The 13,719-nt window shown below is 41.5% G+C and overlaps 1 protein-coding gene across 2 annotated transcripts in view; it reads left to right on the top strand.

The window, feature by feature from the left end:
• Window positions 1–13,719, top strand: part of CCDC191 (coiled-coil domain containing 191) — a 76,394-nt gene that overhangs the window by 59,340 nt on the left and 3,335 nt on the right. For both annotated transcript variants that reach the window (XM_037057400.1, XM_037057401.1), the window contains 3 exons: window positions 7,668–7,811; window positions 12,496–12,648; window positions 13,149–13,294. In XM_037057400.1, the coding sequence (XP_036913295.1) occupies window positions 7,668–7,811; window positions 12,496–12,648; window positions 13,149–13,294 (443 nt within the window). The remainder of the gene's footprint in view (window positions 1–7,667; window positions 7,812–12,495; window positions 12,649–13,148; window positions 13,295–13,719) is intronic.

Genomic DNA, 13,719 nt, shown 5'->3' with positions numbered 1-13,719 from the left:
AATACCTGCCCCTACTGTAGGAGGAGAGCTTTCCCTTACCCTTCCGTTCCAGTCGCTCAGTACCCACTAGGTAGTGTATGACCTGAAAGCCCTTCCCCTTGTGGGGTTCCCCTCCACTTAACTGAGATAGGGCTAGTAGCCTCGTCAGAGTTCCCTCCCCCAGCCACAGCGGCATTCCCCTGGTGCCTTCGGGTGGTGCCACTTGCGGATGAAGTCTTTTGTTCCCTAAGGGACAATGATCTGGGCAAATTTTGCAGTGGTCCCTGTTTCTCTCTGTCAGCCAGAATCATGGTGGGAACTTAACTGGGCTCTCTCTGATTCTCTGTTTGGAAACCTGGTGGAGTTCTTAGAACAGAGATCTGCAAAAAAAGGGGAATGTCCCTATAGCTGTGACCCACAGGAGCTTCGCATTTCTTGTGCTGGCCCACCTTTGGCCTCCAGCAATTTGCCAAAATTTCGACTTTAATCCTCTTACTGGCTCCTGAGTGTATGGTAGCTTCTGCCTCAGATAAGCAAATGGTCTGGTTCTGTGTCTCCCCAAAGGTGCCTATTTCTCCAGATGTGCAATGGCTTGAATTCTCTGATTGGTTCATAAAAAGTCATTAGTTTACTGTCTGTCCAGCTTTTTCTTGTTGGAAGATTAAAGCTTATGCTGAGCAAGAAGAATGATACATAATGGACAAATAGGACATAAATGGACATTATTTTATTTCTCTCACTGTACCAAACCAAAATCTTTCATTTTGGGGAAAGTTAAAATGTGCCTTGGGTCTCCAACAATAGACAAGGGACTTTGTCACATAGACTAATTTCTTTTTAGTAAGTTGTTTGTGGCTGTCTCAGTGGAAATAGATGCATTTACCCACTGGTTGTGTTTGAGCTTTCTTTGCGAGCAGCTTTAGATCTAAAGTGCACGTGGCAGTTGTGTCTTTTTGCTTCCGGCATAGATGCCCTACACAGCGTGTTTCTCCACCCAGCTTAGTCTGGGTGGTCTTATTCCTTTTACTCCTCATATTCTGCACTGGTGATTCTTTACCTCCTTGTATGCTTCATAGAGCCATTCACAGTAAGCCACTTCCAAGGCCATAGCAATGTTATTTCTCTGGACATCAAAAAGAGAATGACATTTCTAAGCCAGTGCCTGCTGTGACTTCTCAAAGGCAGTCGCATCTTACATGTGTTTGATTGAAGCCTGCTTCACCTCTTTTAGTTGTGTACTTTTTTGCTCAAGTTTATCAGCAAGTTGTTCAACCGTGGTACCATATTTTTTAACTACATAGACAAGTAACCCAAATGCTAATATGGTAGAGAAGGTCTCAAGGCATTCACATATATTTCCTTGGATAGAAAATACAAGGTAAGTCCTATGGCACCAGTTTTAGGATAAAGTAAGTGGAAGACTTCCTCAGGAAAGATCTCATGACCTATTTGTCTTCCATATTCAGGAAAGAGTGGTTCAGTATGGAGACTTGGCTGTCCTTTGTTGTCTGCAGTTCCCCTGGACCTACATGTGCTTCAGTCTTCAGAGAGGGAGCCACAGTAGCAATGGGGGAAGCCCCACCTGGGACAGCATGGTCACTGAGGGGCCACAGGTGGCCCTGATCTTTAGTGTCAGATACAGCAGTAACATGGCCACTCACAGGTCTCACAACGATCTTTTAAAATAAAAATCTCAACTTGTCTTAACATCTCATTGCTCATTTTTTAATAAAAAATTTTAAATATTTATTTATTTTTGGAGAGAAGGGAGGGAAAGAGGAAGAGAGGAAGAGAAACATCAATGTGTGGTTGCCCCTCAAATGCCCCCTACTGGGGACCTGGTCCTCACCCCAGGCCTGTGATCTGACTGGGAATTGAACCAGCGACTTTTTGCTTTGCAGTCCGGCACTCAATCCACTGAGCCACACCAGTCAGGTCCTCATTGCTCACTTTAGATAAAAGCCTACTTTCCAGACAATGACTTTAATGGCTGTATAAGTATGCTTTTCATTGATAGTTGATGAAGTTTATGTTTGAAAGGGTAGTTTTATCAGAGAAAACCAGATTTTCTGGTTTATGGAAAATTATGAAAGGCATCAAATCTTCCGTAATTGCTTAACAAGCATATTTGTTCATTTAACAAATACCATTAGAGCATCTGCTGTATGCTGGGCATTGTTTTGGATGTTCGAGTAGAGCAGTGGAGAAGACAGACAATAGCCCTGCTCTCAAAAATATGTAGGCTATCTGGGGAAAACAGGTAATACATAAGATAACAGCTAGGAAGTATTGAGGTAAAGCTATAATAGGGGAAGCAAGATGGGAAAGGCCTCTCTGAGGGGGCTATGCTGAGAAGGCCTCCGAAAGGTCGGCTGAGGGCACGTTAACTGTGAGGACTATTAGACCTCCCTGTGAATTTGTCAGACTGGCAGATAAATATACAAGTCTGGACATCAAGGTTTTAGTAAGGAATCTAGGAGTCAAAAGCATGTCAACGTTTCTGATGCTCTGGAAGTGAATGAAATCACCTTGGGAAATGGCCTGCATAGAGAATAAATATGAAATTGATTTCTAATTTCATAACATTATCATCAAAAGAGATGCTAGATATGTTTTTAATCTTTGTCAATTTATTAAGACTTATTTTGTGTCCTAACATATGATCTATCCTGGAGAAGGTTCCATGTGCACTTGAGAAAATGTGTGTTCAGTTGCAATTAGATGTAATGTTCTGTATATGTCTGTTAGGTTCATCTGGATTAACATGCAGTTTAAGTCCAAAGTTTCTTTATTGATTTTTCTGTATGGATGATCTATTCATTGTTTAAGTGTGTTATTGAAGTCACCTACTGTTGTTCTATTGATTTCTATTTCTCTCTTCAGTATGTTGGTATTTGCTTTTTGTATTGAGGTGCTCTTATGTTGGGTGCATAAGTATTTACAATTGTTATAGCCTCTTCATGAGTTAACCCTTTTATCCTGATATAATGACCTTCTTTATCTCTTGTTATAGTTTTTGGCTTAATGTCCATTTTGGCTGGTATAAATATAGCTACCCCTCTCTTTTTTGGTTTCCACTTGCATGGGATATCTTTTCCCATCTCTTCACTTTCACTCTTATGTGTGTCCTTAAAGCGGAAGTGAGCCTCTTAGAGTGTATAGTTGGTTCTTGTTTTCTCTGATACATTCAACCACTTGTTTTTTGATTGGAGAATTTAATCTCTATACATTTAACAGGAATTATTAATAGGTATGGACTTACCATTGTCATTTTGTTAACTGTTTCCTGGCTGTTTTGAGTTCCTTCTTCTTTCTTTCTTCCTTTGATTTGATGATTCTTTTAGTGATATGCTTTGATTCCTTTATTTTTTGTTTTGTGTGTGTATCTGCTATATGTTTATATTTTGTGATTACCTTGAGGTTTATATAAAATATCTCATAGCTAATAACTTTAAATGTGTACAGAAACTTTATTTTTACACTCCTGCATCCCCAATTTATGTTTGATGTCATAACATTCATCTTTTTATATTGCTTATCTACAACAAATTATTGTTACAGTTATTTTTAACACTTTGTCTTTTAACCTTTATTTAGACTTATAAATGATTCACCCACACCATTACAATATTAGAGTGTTTTGAATTTAACTATATGTTTCCCTTTACCAGAGAGCTTTATACTTTCAGATGTTTTCATATTACTAATTAGCATTGTTTGTTTTAGCTTGAAGTCCTTTTAACATTTCTTGTAAAGCTGGTCTGATGGTGATGAACTCTTTCAGCTTTTGTTTGGGAAATTCTATTCATCCTTCAATTTTGAAGGACACCTTTGCTGGGTAGATCATTCCTATTTGGCAGTATTTTTTTTTCAACACTTTGACTATATCCACTCCCTCTGGTCTTCAAGGTTTCTGCTGAAAAATCTACTTATAGTCTTATGGGAGTGCCCTTTATGTAACAAATTACTTTTCTCTTTCTGCTTTTAAGATTTTCTCCTTGTCTTTAACTTTTGGTGGTTCAATTATATAATGTGTCTTGGTGTATGTCTCTTTAGTTCATCTTTTTTGGAATTCCTCAGGCTTCCTGGATCTGGATGTCTGTTTCCTTCCCCAGGTTAGGAAAGTTTTCAGCCAGTATTTCTTTGAATAGCTCTCTTCTTCTTTCTCTCTTCTTCTGCAACCCCTATAATGCATACATCTGTCCCCCTGATGATGGTGTCACATACCCACTCTTTTGCATTCTATTTTCTTCTTGTTCCTCTGATTGGATATTTTACTACTCTGTCTACAAGTTAGCTGATCCTTTCTTCTGCTTGATCTAGTCTATTGTTGAACCCCTATGAAATTTTCAGTGCAATTATTGTATTCTTCAGCTATGTGCTTATGATTGGTACTTTTTAAATATTTTCTATCCCTTTGTTGAAATTCTCTCGTCGTGCTTTGCTCTCCTAACCTCAGTAAGCATCTTCATGACCATTATTTTGAACTCTTTAATGCATCAATCACTACCTCCATTTCATTAAGATTGGTTTCTGAGAGCTGTGCTTCTTGGACTTGCATGTCTATTTCCTTCACGAAATTAGGGAAGTCTTCTTTCACTATTTTTTCAAATAGATTTCCAATTTCTTGCTCTTCCTCTTCTCCTTCTGGCACCCCTGTGATGCAAATGTTGTACCTCTTGAAGTTGTCCTAGAGGCTTTTTACACTATCCTCATTTTGGGGGAGGGGGTTCCTTTTTCATCTTGTTGTTCTGATTGGTTACTTTTTGCTTCCTTTTTTTCCAAATCATTGGTTTGATTCTTGGCTTCATCCACTCTACGGTTGTTTCCCTGTAAATTGTTCTTTACTTCATTTAGTGTATCCTTCATTTCTGACTGGATCTATGGATCTATTTTGTTCTGTTAAGGTCCTCATTAAGTTCCTTGAGTATCCTTATAAATAGCGTTTTGAACTCTGCTTCTGATAGATTGCTTATCTTTGTTTCATTTAGCTCTTTTTCTGGAGTTTTGATCTGTTCCTCCATTTGGGCCATGTTTTTTTGTCTCCTCATTTTGGCAGCCTCCCTGTGTTTGTTTCTGTGTATCAGGTAGAGCTGCTTTGACTCTGTGTCTTGATAGCATGGCCTAACGTAGTAGGTGTCCTATAGGGTCCAGTGGCACAACTTCCCCTATCACCCAAGATGGGTACTCAAGGTACACTCTTTGTGTGGTCTGAGTACACCCTCCTCTTGTAGTTGAGACTTGGTTGTTGTTGGCAGATCAATAAGAGGGATTTACCCAGGCCAGTCAGCTGCAAGGATTGGCTGTGACAACTGACCACCAACCTCTACCCTCCATGGAGGATCTGCTGTGCAGAGGCAAGGTGGTGGTGCTCTGACGCAGTCTGTAGTTGTCCACTGGGTGCTCTAGCCCTGGTGTTTTGTAGGTAGTCCAAGCCAAGGTCAACCCCCACCTGTGTTTTGCCTGGGACCACCCTGCCTGAGCTATAAGGCAATCTGAGATATCTGCTCCTAATGCTGGGCCTGGGGTTTACTGGGGCCAGCTGTTGCTTGTTTGATAGAATTTAGGAAGTTGTGAAATATGAGCCAAGGCCAGGCATTCATATGGAAAAGCAGCCTGGATGTGCCCATAAGTTGGATGGGGTGGAGTCTGTGGAGATCTCCAAGACAAGTCAAATAGTGTTAGTCAGATTGATGGAGTCTCAGATATGGCCCAACCTTGCTGATTCTGTGGGCAGAGGGTTTAGAAAAGGAATAATGGCCTCTGCTCACTTTGAAGCCAGTTACTTCACTGCCTCCCTATATAACCCAGGATGCTACCCCAGTGCTGAGGCTCAGAGTGAGTGAGTCTGAGTAGGTGAGTAGGTGTGTGGGATCTTTAAGAGGAACTGCTTGGGACTCCAGAAGTTTCTTCCACTGACTCAACTCCCCACTGGTTTTTGCATCCAGAAGTTGTGGGGACTTATCTTCCTGGCACTGGAACCCTGGGCTGGGGACCTGGAGTGAGACTGGGACTCCTTACTCCTGAGATATCCCTCCCAAATTTTTATCTACGACACGTAGATATCGGAAAAGCCTGTTCCAGGTCTATGCCCCTCCTGCCAGTCTGGATGGATGTGGTTTCTTTAATTCAGCAGTTGTCAGACTTCCATTCAACTCGAATTTGTGGTTGCGAGACTTCCATTCAGCTCAGTTTCTGTCACTCCTGAGTGATGATTATTCTATATTTTAGTTGTAATTTTTAATATATTTTATTTATTTATTTTTAGAGAGAGGAGAAGGGAAGGAGAAAGAGTGGGAGAGAAACATTAATGTGTGGTTGCCTCTCACGAGTCCCCTACTGGGGACTTGGCCTGCAACCCAGGCATGTGCCCTGACTGAGAATCAAACCAGTGACCCTTTGTTTCACAGGCCTGTGCTCAATCCACTGAGCTACACCAGCCAGGGCTAGTTGTAATTTGATGTGGTTGTGCAAAGAGGTGAGCCATGTATGCCTATGCCTCTATCTTGACCAGAGTCCTAATGTCCTTGCACATATTTAAACATTGCTTCTTTGTTTTCTATAGTCCTGTGGGAATATGAATTGGCTATATGCCAATATGAATTGGCTTCTTTTGGCTATCAGCCAGCGATCCAGGGACCCATTCCTCAGGTGTCATTCACAAAAATTGGTGTGCCAGATGTGTACACAAACTTTTTCCAGAGATGCTGCCAATCTGGTTTTATTATTTGAGCGAGCAAAAGGAAGAAGGTCAGGTAAGGGCCAACAAGCTCCCCCAACCTTCTGGAGGTTTGCTGCTACCTCCTAGACGCATGCTAAATTAGAAGCCAGACCCTCAGGCAGACCCTCGTAAAGTACGCAGTGAAACTCCTTTTAGGAAAAGACTAGGAGGTGGGCATTTTTACCTGTTCTCCCTTAGGGCTGAACCCTACGGGCATAGCCAGTGAGATCTCACCCATCCACTAAGAACTGTTTCTTTGCACAGTTGCATGTCTCATGGACATAAGCCCCACTGCTTTTCAGAGCTAGGTGTTTTGGGGACCATCCCTTTGGTTGTTTTAAAAATAGGGGTTCTACTTGTATATAATACCCATATGTCTACATCTACATGGCATATTATGCAGCCATTAAAGGGGAGGGTGGCTGCCCTGGGGTATTTTTCTAAGGTGAATTAAGCTCTGGTAATAATCAGAGCTCTTGTTTTGTTTAAAAAAATCATTTCTAAAAAGACACGTAGGAACTTGCTAATAGTAAAGAGGAAATCCATTTGGCTAGAGGACAAGAATGGGAAAGGAGACTTTGCTGTATATCATTTTCATCAAATATTTCGACATAGATAATGTACAACTCAAATAAACTTATTTTTAAGAGTTTCTTAAATGGTGTTATAGATGTGCAGTCCAAAGCCTTTGCTCCTCGGGGGGAAGCTGCGAGTTGGGAGTTCCCTCCCTGTCGTATGGGTCTGTGCCAGGGATGAGTTCATGGCAAGAATGTGTCTCAGCCTTTTCTACTCATTTTAACGTGGGTATTTACTCATTTTCCCAATATAGGAAAGTCACTCAGTTAGTTTCGGGATTTTTTCCAGGGGAAATTGCTCTACGCAGTGTATCCAAAGGAGAAGGGAAGTTCACGAGCCTCCTATGTTGCCATTTTTGTCTTTCCTCGGCATTTTTACTTTTTTTTCCCAGAGAGAACTAGAGAAGCAAAGAAGAATTAAGAGGAACCAGCAGCTGGAAGCAGTAGCCAAAGATCATTATGAAAGTGTGTTGCTGAGGAAAAAGGGGCTGGAGCCTTGGAAGAGATTGAGAATTCAAAGCAAGCAAAACATGCAGGTATAAGGTCATTCTCCTACCCTCCAAAATTTGAAAATGAACTTTTGAAATAAGATAAACACCTAATTAGGTTTTAGGTGTTGTTTGGTGATTTAAAAGCCAGAAAGATAAATGAACTGAGTTTATATTTACTTGTTTGGGGTAAGAGTTTAGATTTGGTCTTCCAAGGAAGAAAAAGATTGCTATGATTGAATAGGTTTAAAGAGTAAATATTTTAGAGTAAATATTTTAGAGCAAATATTTTATTATAGACCTTCAGGTAAGATAGATAGAAGCCTCTGTCATTATTAGCAGTGTTTAATAAAGAGAAATATAATTACCATAATGTCTGTTAGTCAGGTTTCTGCTGCAGTAAAGCTACATAATAGCCCCCAAGTATCAGTGGCACATAACTCAGGCATTTATTTCTCTCTCACATGTCTGTGGAACAGTTGTGGACTGGGTTCAGGTTTCTTTGTAGCTTCTCTTTGTGGCTCCAGAAGTTGTTCTGAGCATGCTTTTCACCTGAGCTGCAGAGGTACATTTGGCAAATGTCTGAGGTACAAAGGCCAAAACCCTGTTATGTAAACCCCTATGAAACAGCTTGTATCGTGTTTACCAACATCCTGTTGGCCAAAGCGAGTCATGGGGCTAAACTAATAGTCACTGAGGAGTGAAAGGGGCTTACCTGCTCCATTGGGGGCACTGTGAAATCATATGCAAGGGAACATCGATGTAAGAGAGAAACGTCAATCAGTTGCCTCCCGTCTGCACCCTGACTAGGGATCTAACCCGCAACCTGGATATGTGTCCTGACCAGGGATCAAACCCACAACCTTTTGATCTACAGGATGACATGACACTCCACCAACTGAGCCACCCGGCCAGGCTGGTTCTTGTTCTTCATTGTGTAAAATCAAAAAAGGTATGTCATTTAGAAACAAAACAGAACTTTTTTTAAAATATATTTTATTGATTATGCTATTACACAAAACAGAATCTTGAGTGAATAACCAAATTAAACTTTTAAAAAATTCATTCACAAGAATGTAAAAATAGAAACAGAAGTTTGAGCTCAAAATAACAATTACAGGCTTTCTATATGGAAAACCCAATTAAAATAAAAACAGGAAATCATAGGTCTGAAACCAGCATTATCAAAATTTATTGTTCATAAAACCATCTGGAGAACTTATAAAAATGCACAGTCCTGGTCCCACCACCTGGGGCAGGAGACGGAGAAGGGGGGCGGGTATCAGGGAGTCTTCATTTTTAAAAAGTAGCCCAGGGGATGTTTATATAAGTGGTCTGAGCACCATATTTTGAGAATCACCTTTCTAGTTCATACAAGTTTATTTGTTCCTTATCGCAGTTATAACAAATTACTACAACCTTAGTGGCTTAAAACAACACGATTTGTTACCTTAACAAAGTAAGGAGGTCAGAAGTCCAAAATCAGACTTGCTAGGCTAAGGTCAGACTGTGAGCAGAATGAGCTCCTTCTGGAGGTTGGAAGGGGAGGATCTGTTTCCTTGCCCTTTTAAGCTTCTAACGGTGGCCTGCATTCCATTGCTCATCACCTCTTCCTCAAGTCACTCTAATGACTTCTGACCCTCCTGTCTCCCTCTGAGGACCCTTTTGATTACATTTAAGACTCTGCCATATAATCTAAGCTAATCTCTCTCCATTTTAAAAGTCCTTCACTTAGGTCCAACTTCCTTGGGACTCTCTGAGCTTCCTGGACTTCCTGAAAGTTTATTTCCTTTGTCAGATTGGGGAAGTCCTCCTTCATTGTGTTTTCAAAGAAGTTTTCAGTTTCTTGGTCTTCCTCTTCTTCTGGCACCCCTAAGATTTGGATGTTGGAACATTTAGTTATCCTGGAGGTTCCTAAGCCTCTTTTCATTTTATCTTAATTCTTGTTTCTTCATTCTCTTCTCGTTGAACATTTATTTCTTCCTTCTGGTTCAATTCATTGATTTGAGTCTCAGTTTCCTTCCCTTCCTGTTGGTTCGTTGTACGTTTCTCTTCATTTCACTTTGTGTAGCTTTCACCTTTTCCTCCAGAAGCAGCAAGAGATAAGGAGACAGTCGCCGACAAAGGAGTTCCCATCAGACTGTCAGCTGATTTCTCAAAAGAGACCTTACAGGCAAGAAGGGGCTGAAAAGAAATATTCCAAGTCATGAAATCCAAAGACCTACAACCAAGATTGCTCTATCCAGCAAAGCTATCATTTAGAATGGAGGGGCAGATAAAGTGCTTCCCAGATAAGGTCAAGTTCAAAGAGTTCATCATCACCAAGCCCTTATTATATGAAATGGTAAAGGCACTTATCTAAGAAATAGAAGAAAATAAAAAATATGAACAGTAAAATGACGACAAACTCACAACTTAACAACCGAACCTAAAAAAAAAACACCAAAAATGAACTAAACAAACAACTAGAACAGGAACAGAATCACAGAAATGGAGATCACATGGAGGGCTGTCAGCGGTGGGGCAGGGTAGGGGAATGGGGAAAAGGTACGGGGTGTGAGAAGCATAATTGGGAAGCACAAAATAGAGGCAGTTTAAGAATAGTATAGGAAATGGAGAAGCCAAGGAACTGATATGAATGACCCGTGTGTGAGTGAGGGGTGTGCAGGGCAGAGCGGAATATGGGACAACTGTAATAGCATAATCAATAAAATTTTTTCTTAATAAAATCCCTCACTTAGTCACACGTGCAAAGTCCCTTTTACCGTGTTAGGTCACCTATTTACAGGCTCCAGAGATAAAGACAAGGCCATCCCTGAGGGACCACTATTCAGCCTATCACAACAAGATAATAAAATTTAGAACATTAATAATCCTCTCCAGCTCTTTCAGTTTGTAGCTAGGGAACCAACTTGCTGAAAGTCACACAGTGCATTGGTTGCGACGCCGGAGTGGAGCTCAGCACTGTCTTCCTGCACGAGTCCTGCCCAGTTCTGGCACGCCTTGTGCTATGGCGGAATCAGAGGTGGATGTAGGTGCCAAGCACCCATTGAAAGTAAAAAAAATTAAAAAGTACAACGAAGAGTTCTGGAGAACAGTAAGAGGGAGGAATAGCTTCTCACCCATCAGAGTTGGTTTTCAGGAAGGGACAAAAAAATTAAGAAAGGAGAAAGGTCCAGTTAAACAATTCCCGGATTGTTTCTGACACTTTCTTCAAAAGGGTTAGGTAGCATTTTCCCTTAAATTCACATGTGCTTGTTAAACAAACAAACAAAATTAACCTGCATGACTGAACTCTTTTCTGAGTAAGGTTTTATTTGTCCAAGTGCTAGCCCCAAGAAGACGGGTCTTGGGGTGTAGAGTCTAAGTCACCAGCCTGACCAGATGGAAAGGTCAGCGTGGCCGTGGTCCCAGAGTTTCACCAGCGTTTTTGTACATCCAGTAGGAGGGAGGGGAAGAAAGGGGTAGTCTGAAAGAATTTTCATTAGCTGCATGTAGGCCAAGGGGTCGGAGACGGTAAAGCAGGACCAGCATACAGAAGCGTTCACTCCTGTGGAATGGCTGTGGGCAGCAGTCTGGAAAGCACACATGCAGACAAGCTGAGGCTGCCCTAGTCAGATGGGACCCAGCTCAAATAGTCTGTGGAAAAAGCCACCAAGAAATGGAGCTGAAGTTCCAACAGACAACAGAAGGAATGTGAGCCGTCATTAAGACTGCAGTTCTGTCTTTCTCTCACTTTCCAGCCACTGTAATGTAATTCAGAACATCTACATATTTTCTTCTCCTCATGCTGTGTTCCATTTAATCCAGCAACTACTTTCAGAACTTTTAAGGAACCTTCTGAATCTTTTTTCCCTTTCTGGTGGTTTTCCCAGAGGATGAGGAGAAAGGAAGGGAGGAGGCTGTGTGTTTCTGGCTGCCCTTGCCTTTTGGCTCCAGACCGTGAGGGGTCAGGACCTGCAGCCGTCTCAGGTGCCACAGAGACCTCCTGGGATGGTGGTTTCGACCAAGGAGTGTGACTGCCGAGGGAGTTGCTCCCGTCGGTCACATTCACAGTGCTGGGTGGCCGGGCAAGGCCTAGAAGAATTGGAAAGGACCAAGAGGGAAGGGTTTCTTCCTCCTATCTCTTGAAAATATATGTTACTTTTTAAAATCTATAAACTCCGAGTTATATTATTACTTTGATAGAATGATGCTTTGAGCCTTTTAAGTGTGTAAGATATTAAATTATTCATCATGTTATTTTTCTATCAAATGGTTTTGTGGTTTATTGATAACGTCTAAATTTCAACACTGGTGACAGCTCATTCTACAGAACTAATTGAAAGTATTCATGTTCCCTCAATTAGACAGTGGTTAAGTAAGTACATAAAAAAGAGAGGTTTGTTATGGAGCTGCTGTCTAAGCTCCAATCAAGCAGAGAACGTTGCCAGCCACCCACTTCAAAACTCGGTGCAAGGGAAATGCTGGCTTTGGGGGTTGTTTATTCCAGTTTCCTAATGACCAGCCAGTCACTGTGGTCTTCAGGGAGTCAGCATTGAAAGGCTGCGCGTGAGATGAATCTAAACCCCCATACAATAGGGTCAGTAGTCAAAGCTTTGGGGACATAGATTATTCTCTCTAGTAACTGCCTGGATGTGGTTTGCAGCATCATTTGCCAAGGGAATCTGTTTCCTTAAGTGATTTAAGATAAAAGGGATAATTTCCTTTTCTTATTTAAAATATTGTCCAGGTGGCCAAAGAACATCACTCTTCGGCCCTACAGAGGAAATGTCTGCTCGCCTGGTTGCAGCACAGTCAGGAAAGTCTGGCGAAGAAGACAGCCCAGGCCACTCAGTTTCATTCACAGACGTTGCTTAGGAGAGTCGTGCGGAGCTGGCTGCAGGTGAGGCCACAGGGAAGGGCGCTTGCAATACACGTCTCTACTCAACGCTGTTTCAGGAAATCAGATGCAACCCAGAATGTGCAGTCGTGTTTTTTCAAGAACAATGTAAAATAGTCTATCCAAATCACTTCCTTGAAATGAATGTGAAATTTTGAGTTTTTTGTTGCTAGAAAATCTTAAGCATGTTCTTTTATAGTGTTTATAAATTATAATGTGTCATTATATCAGCTTTTGATTTTATACTCTTTTCTTATCCCATAATTGCTCAAGTGATTTTACTAGAAACCCACCCCCTCAATCTTATAACTGTTTCTGCCCCTCTGGCTCCATTATTATTTCCTTCATGCATGACAGAGGGTATTCATTTTGGCTGCCATGTTCTTTCTTTATGCCTCCGGTGTCCTTTGTTTTGTGTTTGTTCAGTCCTTTCTCTTTTGCACTATTTTCCTAATTCTTTGTGACACTGTTTGACTCACTTCTGTTCCTTTCCTCATCCCCAGTACCTGACTGACCTGGAAGAAGAAATACAAAAACTGTGCATACATTTTCTTCAAAAGAAGATTTTCAGGGCCTGGGTTACCGTGGTCAGGGAGGCCAAGACTGAGTCGCAGAGCAAGCACAAGATTGCAGCGGAGCATAGTGACAGGTGAGGCTTTGATCTCTGGGGAAATTCACTCATTGGCTTCACAGTCACGCTGCGACGCATTCTGTGCCTGGAACGTGTCTGAAAAGATGAGGTGGAGGCTGGGAGAGCTGGGCATTCAGAGACTCCAGGCACAGGCGGGAACTCCAGCTCAGCTCCTGACTACGAGGGACTCCAGGTCCCCATCTTTAAAAGGAGGAGGATGCCGCCTTCTCTGCCCCACAGATTGGCACAAGAATAAAATGACGTGCAATGCATGAAACAAACTTAAGCAAATGTATGTATTCTTTATTCCCTAGGGGTTAAGGTCATTTGATATATTTTCCCTTATTTTGTAATTTTAAGTGTTTTGGATAGAAATGCTCTAAACTGTATTATGCACCTCCTTTGACAGTAGACAAATGATCTGTCCTTTTTTGGTGACTGGG

Source organism: Sturnira hondurensis, unplaced genomic scaffold, assembly GCF_014824575.4.
Source record: "Sturnira hondurensis isolate 20B ecotype Veracruz unplaced genomic scaffold, ASM1482457v3 Scaffold0009719, whole genome shotgun sequence".
Lineage (NCBI taxonomy): Eukaryota > Metazoa > Chordata > Mammalia > Chiroptera > Phyllostomidae > Sturnira > Sturnira hondurensis.
Note: the sequence above shows the minus strand (reverse complement) of the source record. Positions and strands in the feature narration are given on the sequence as shown.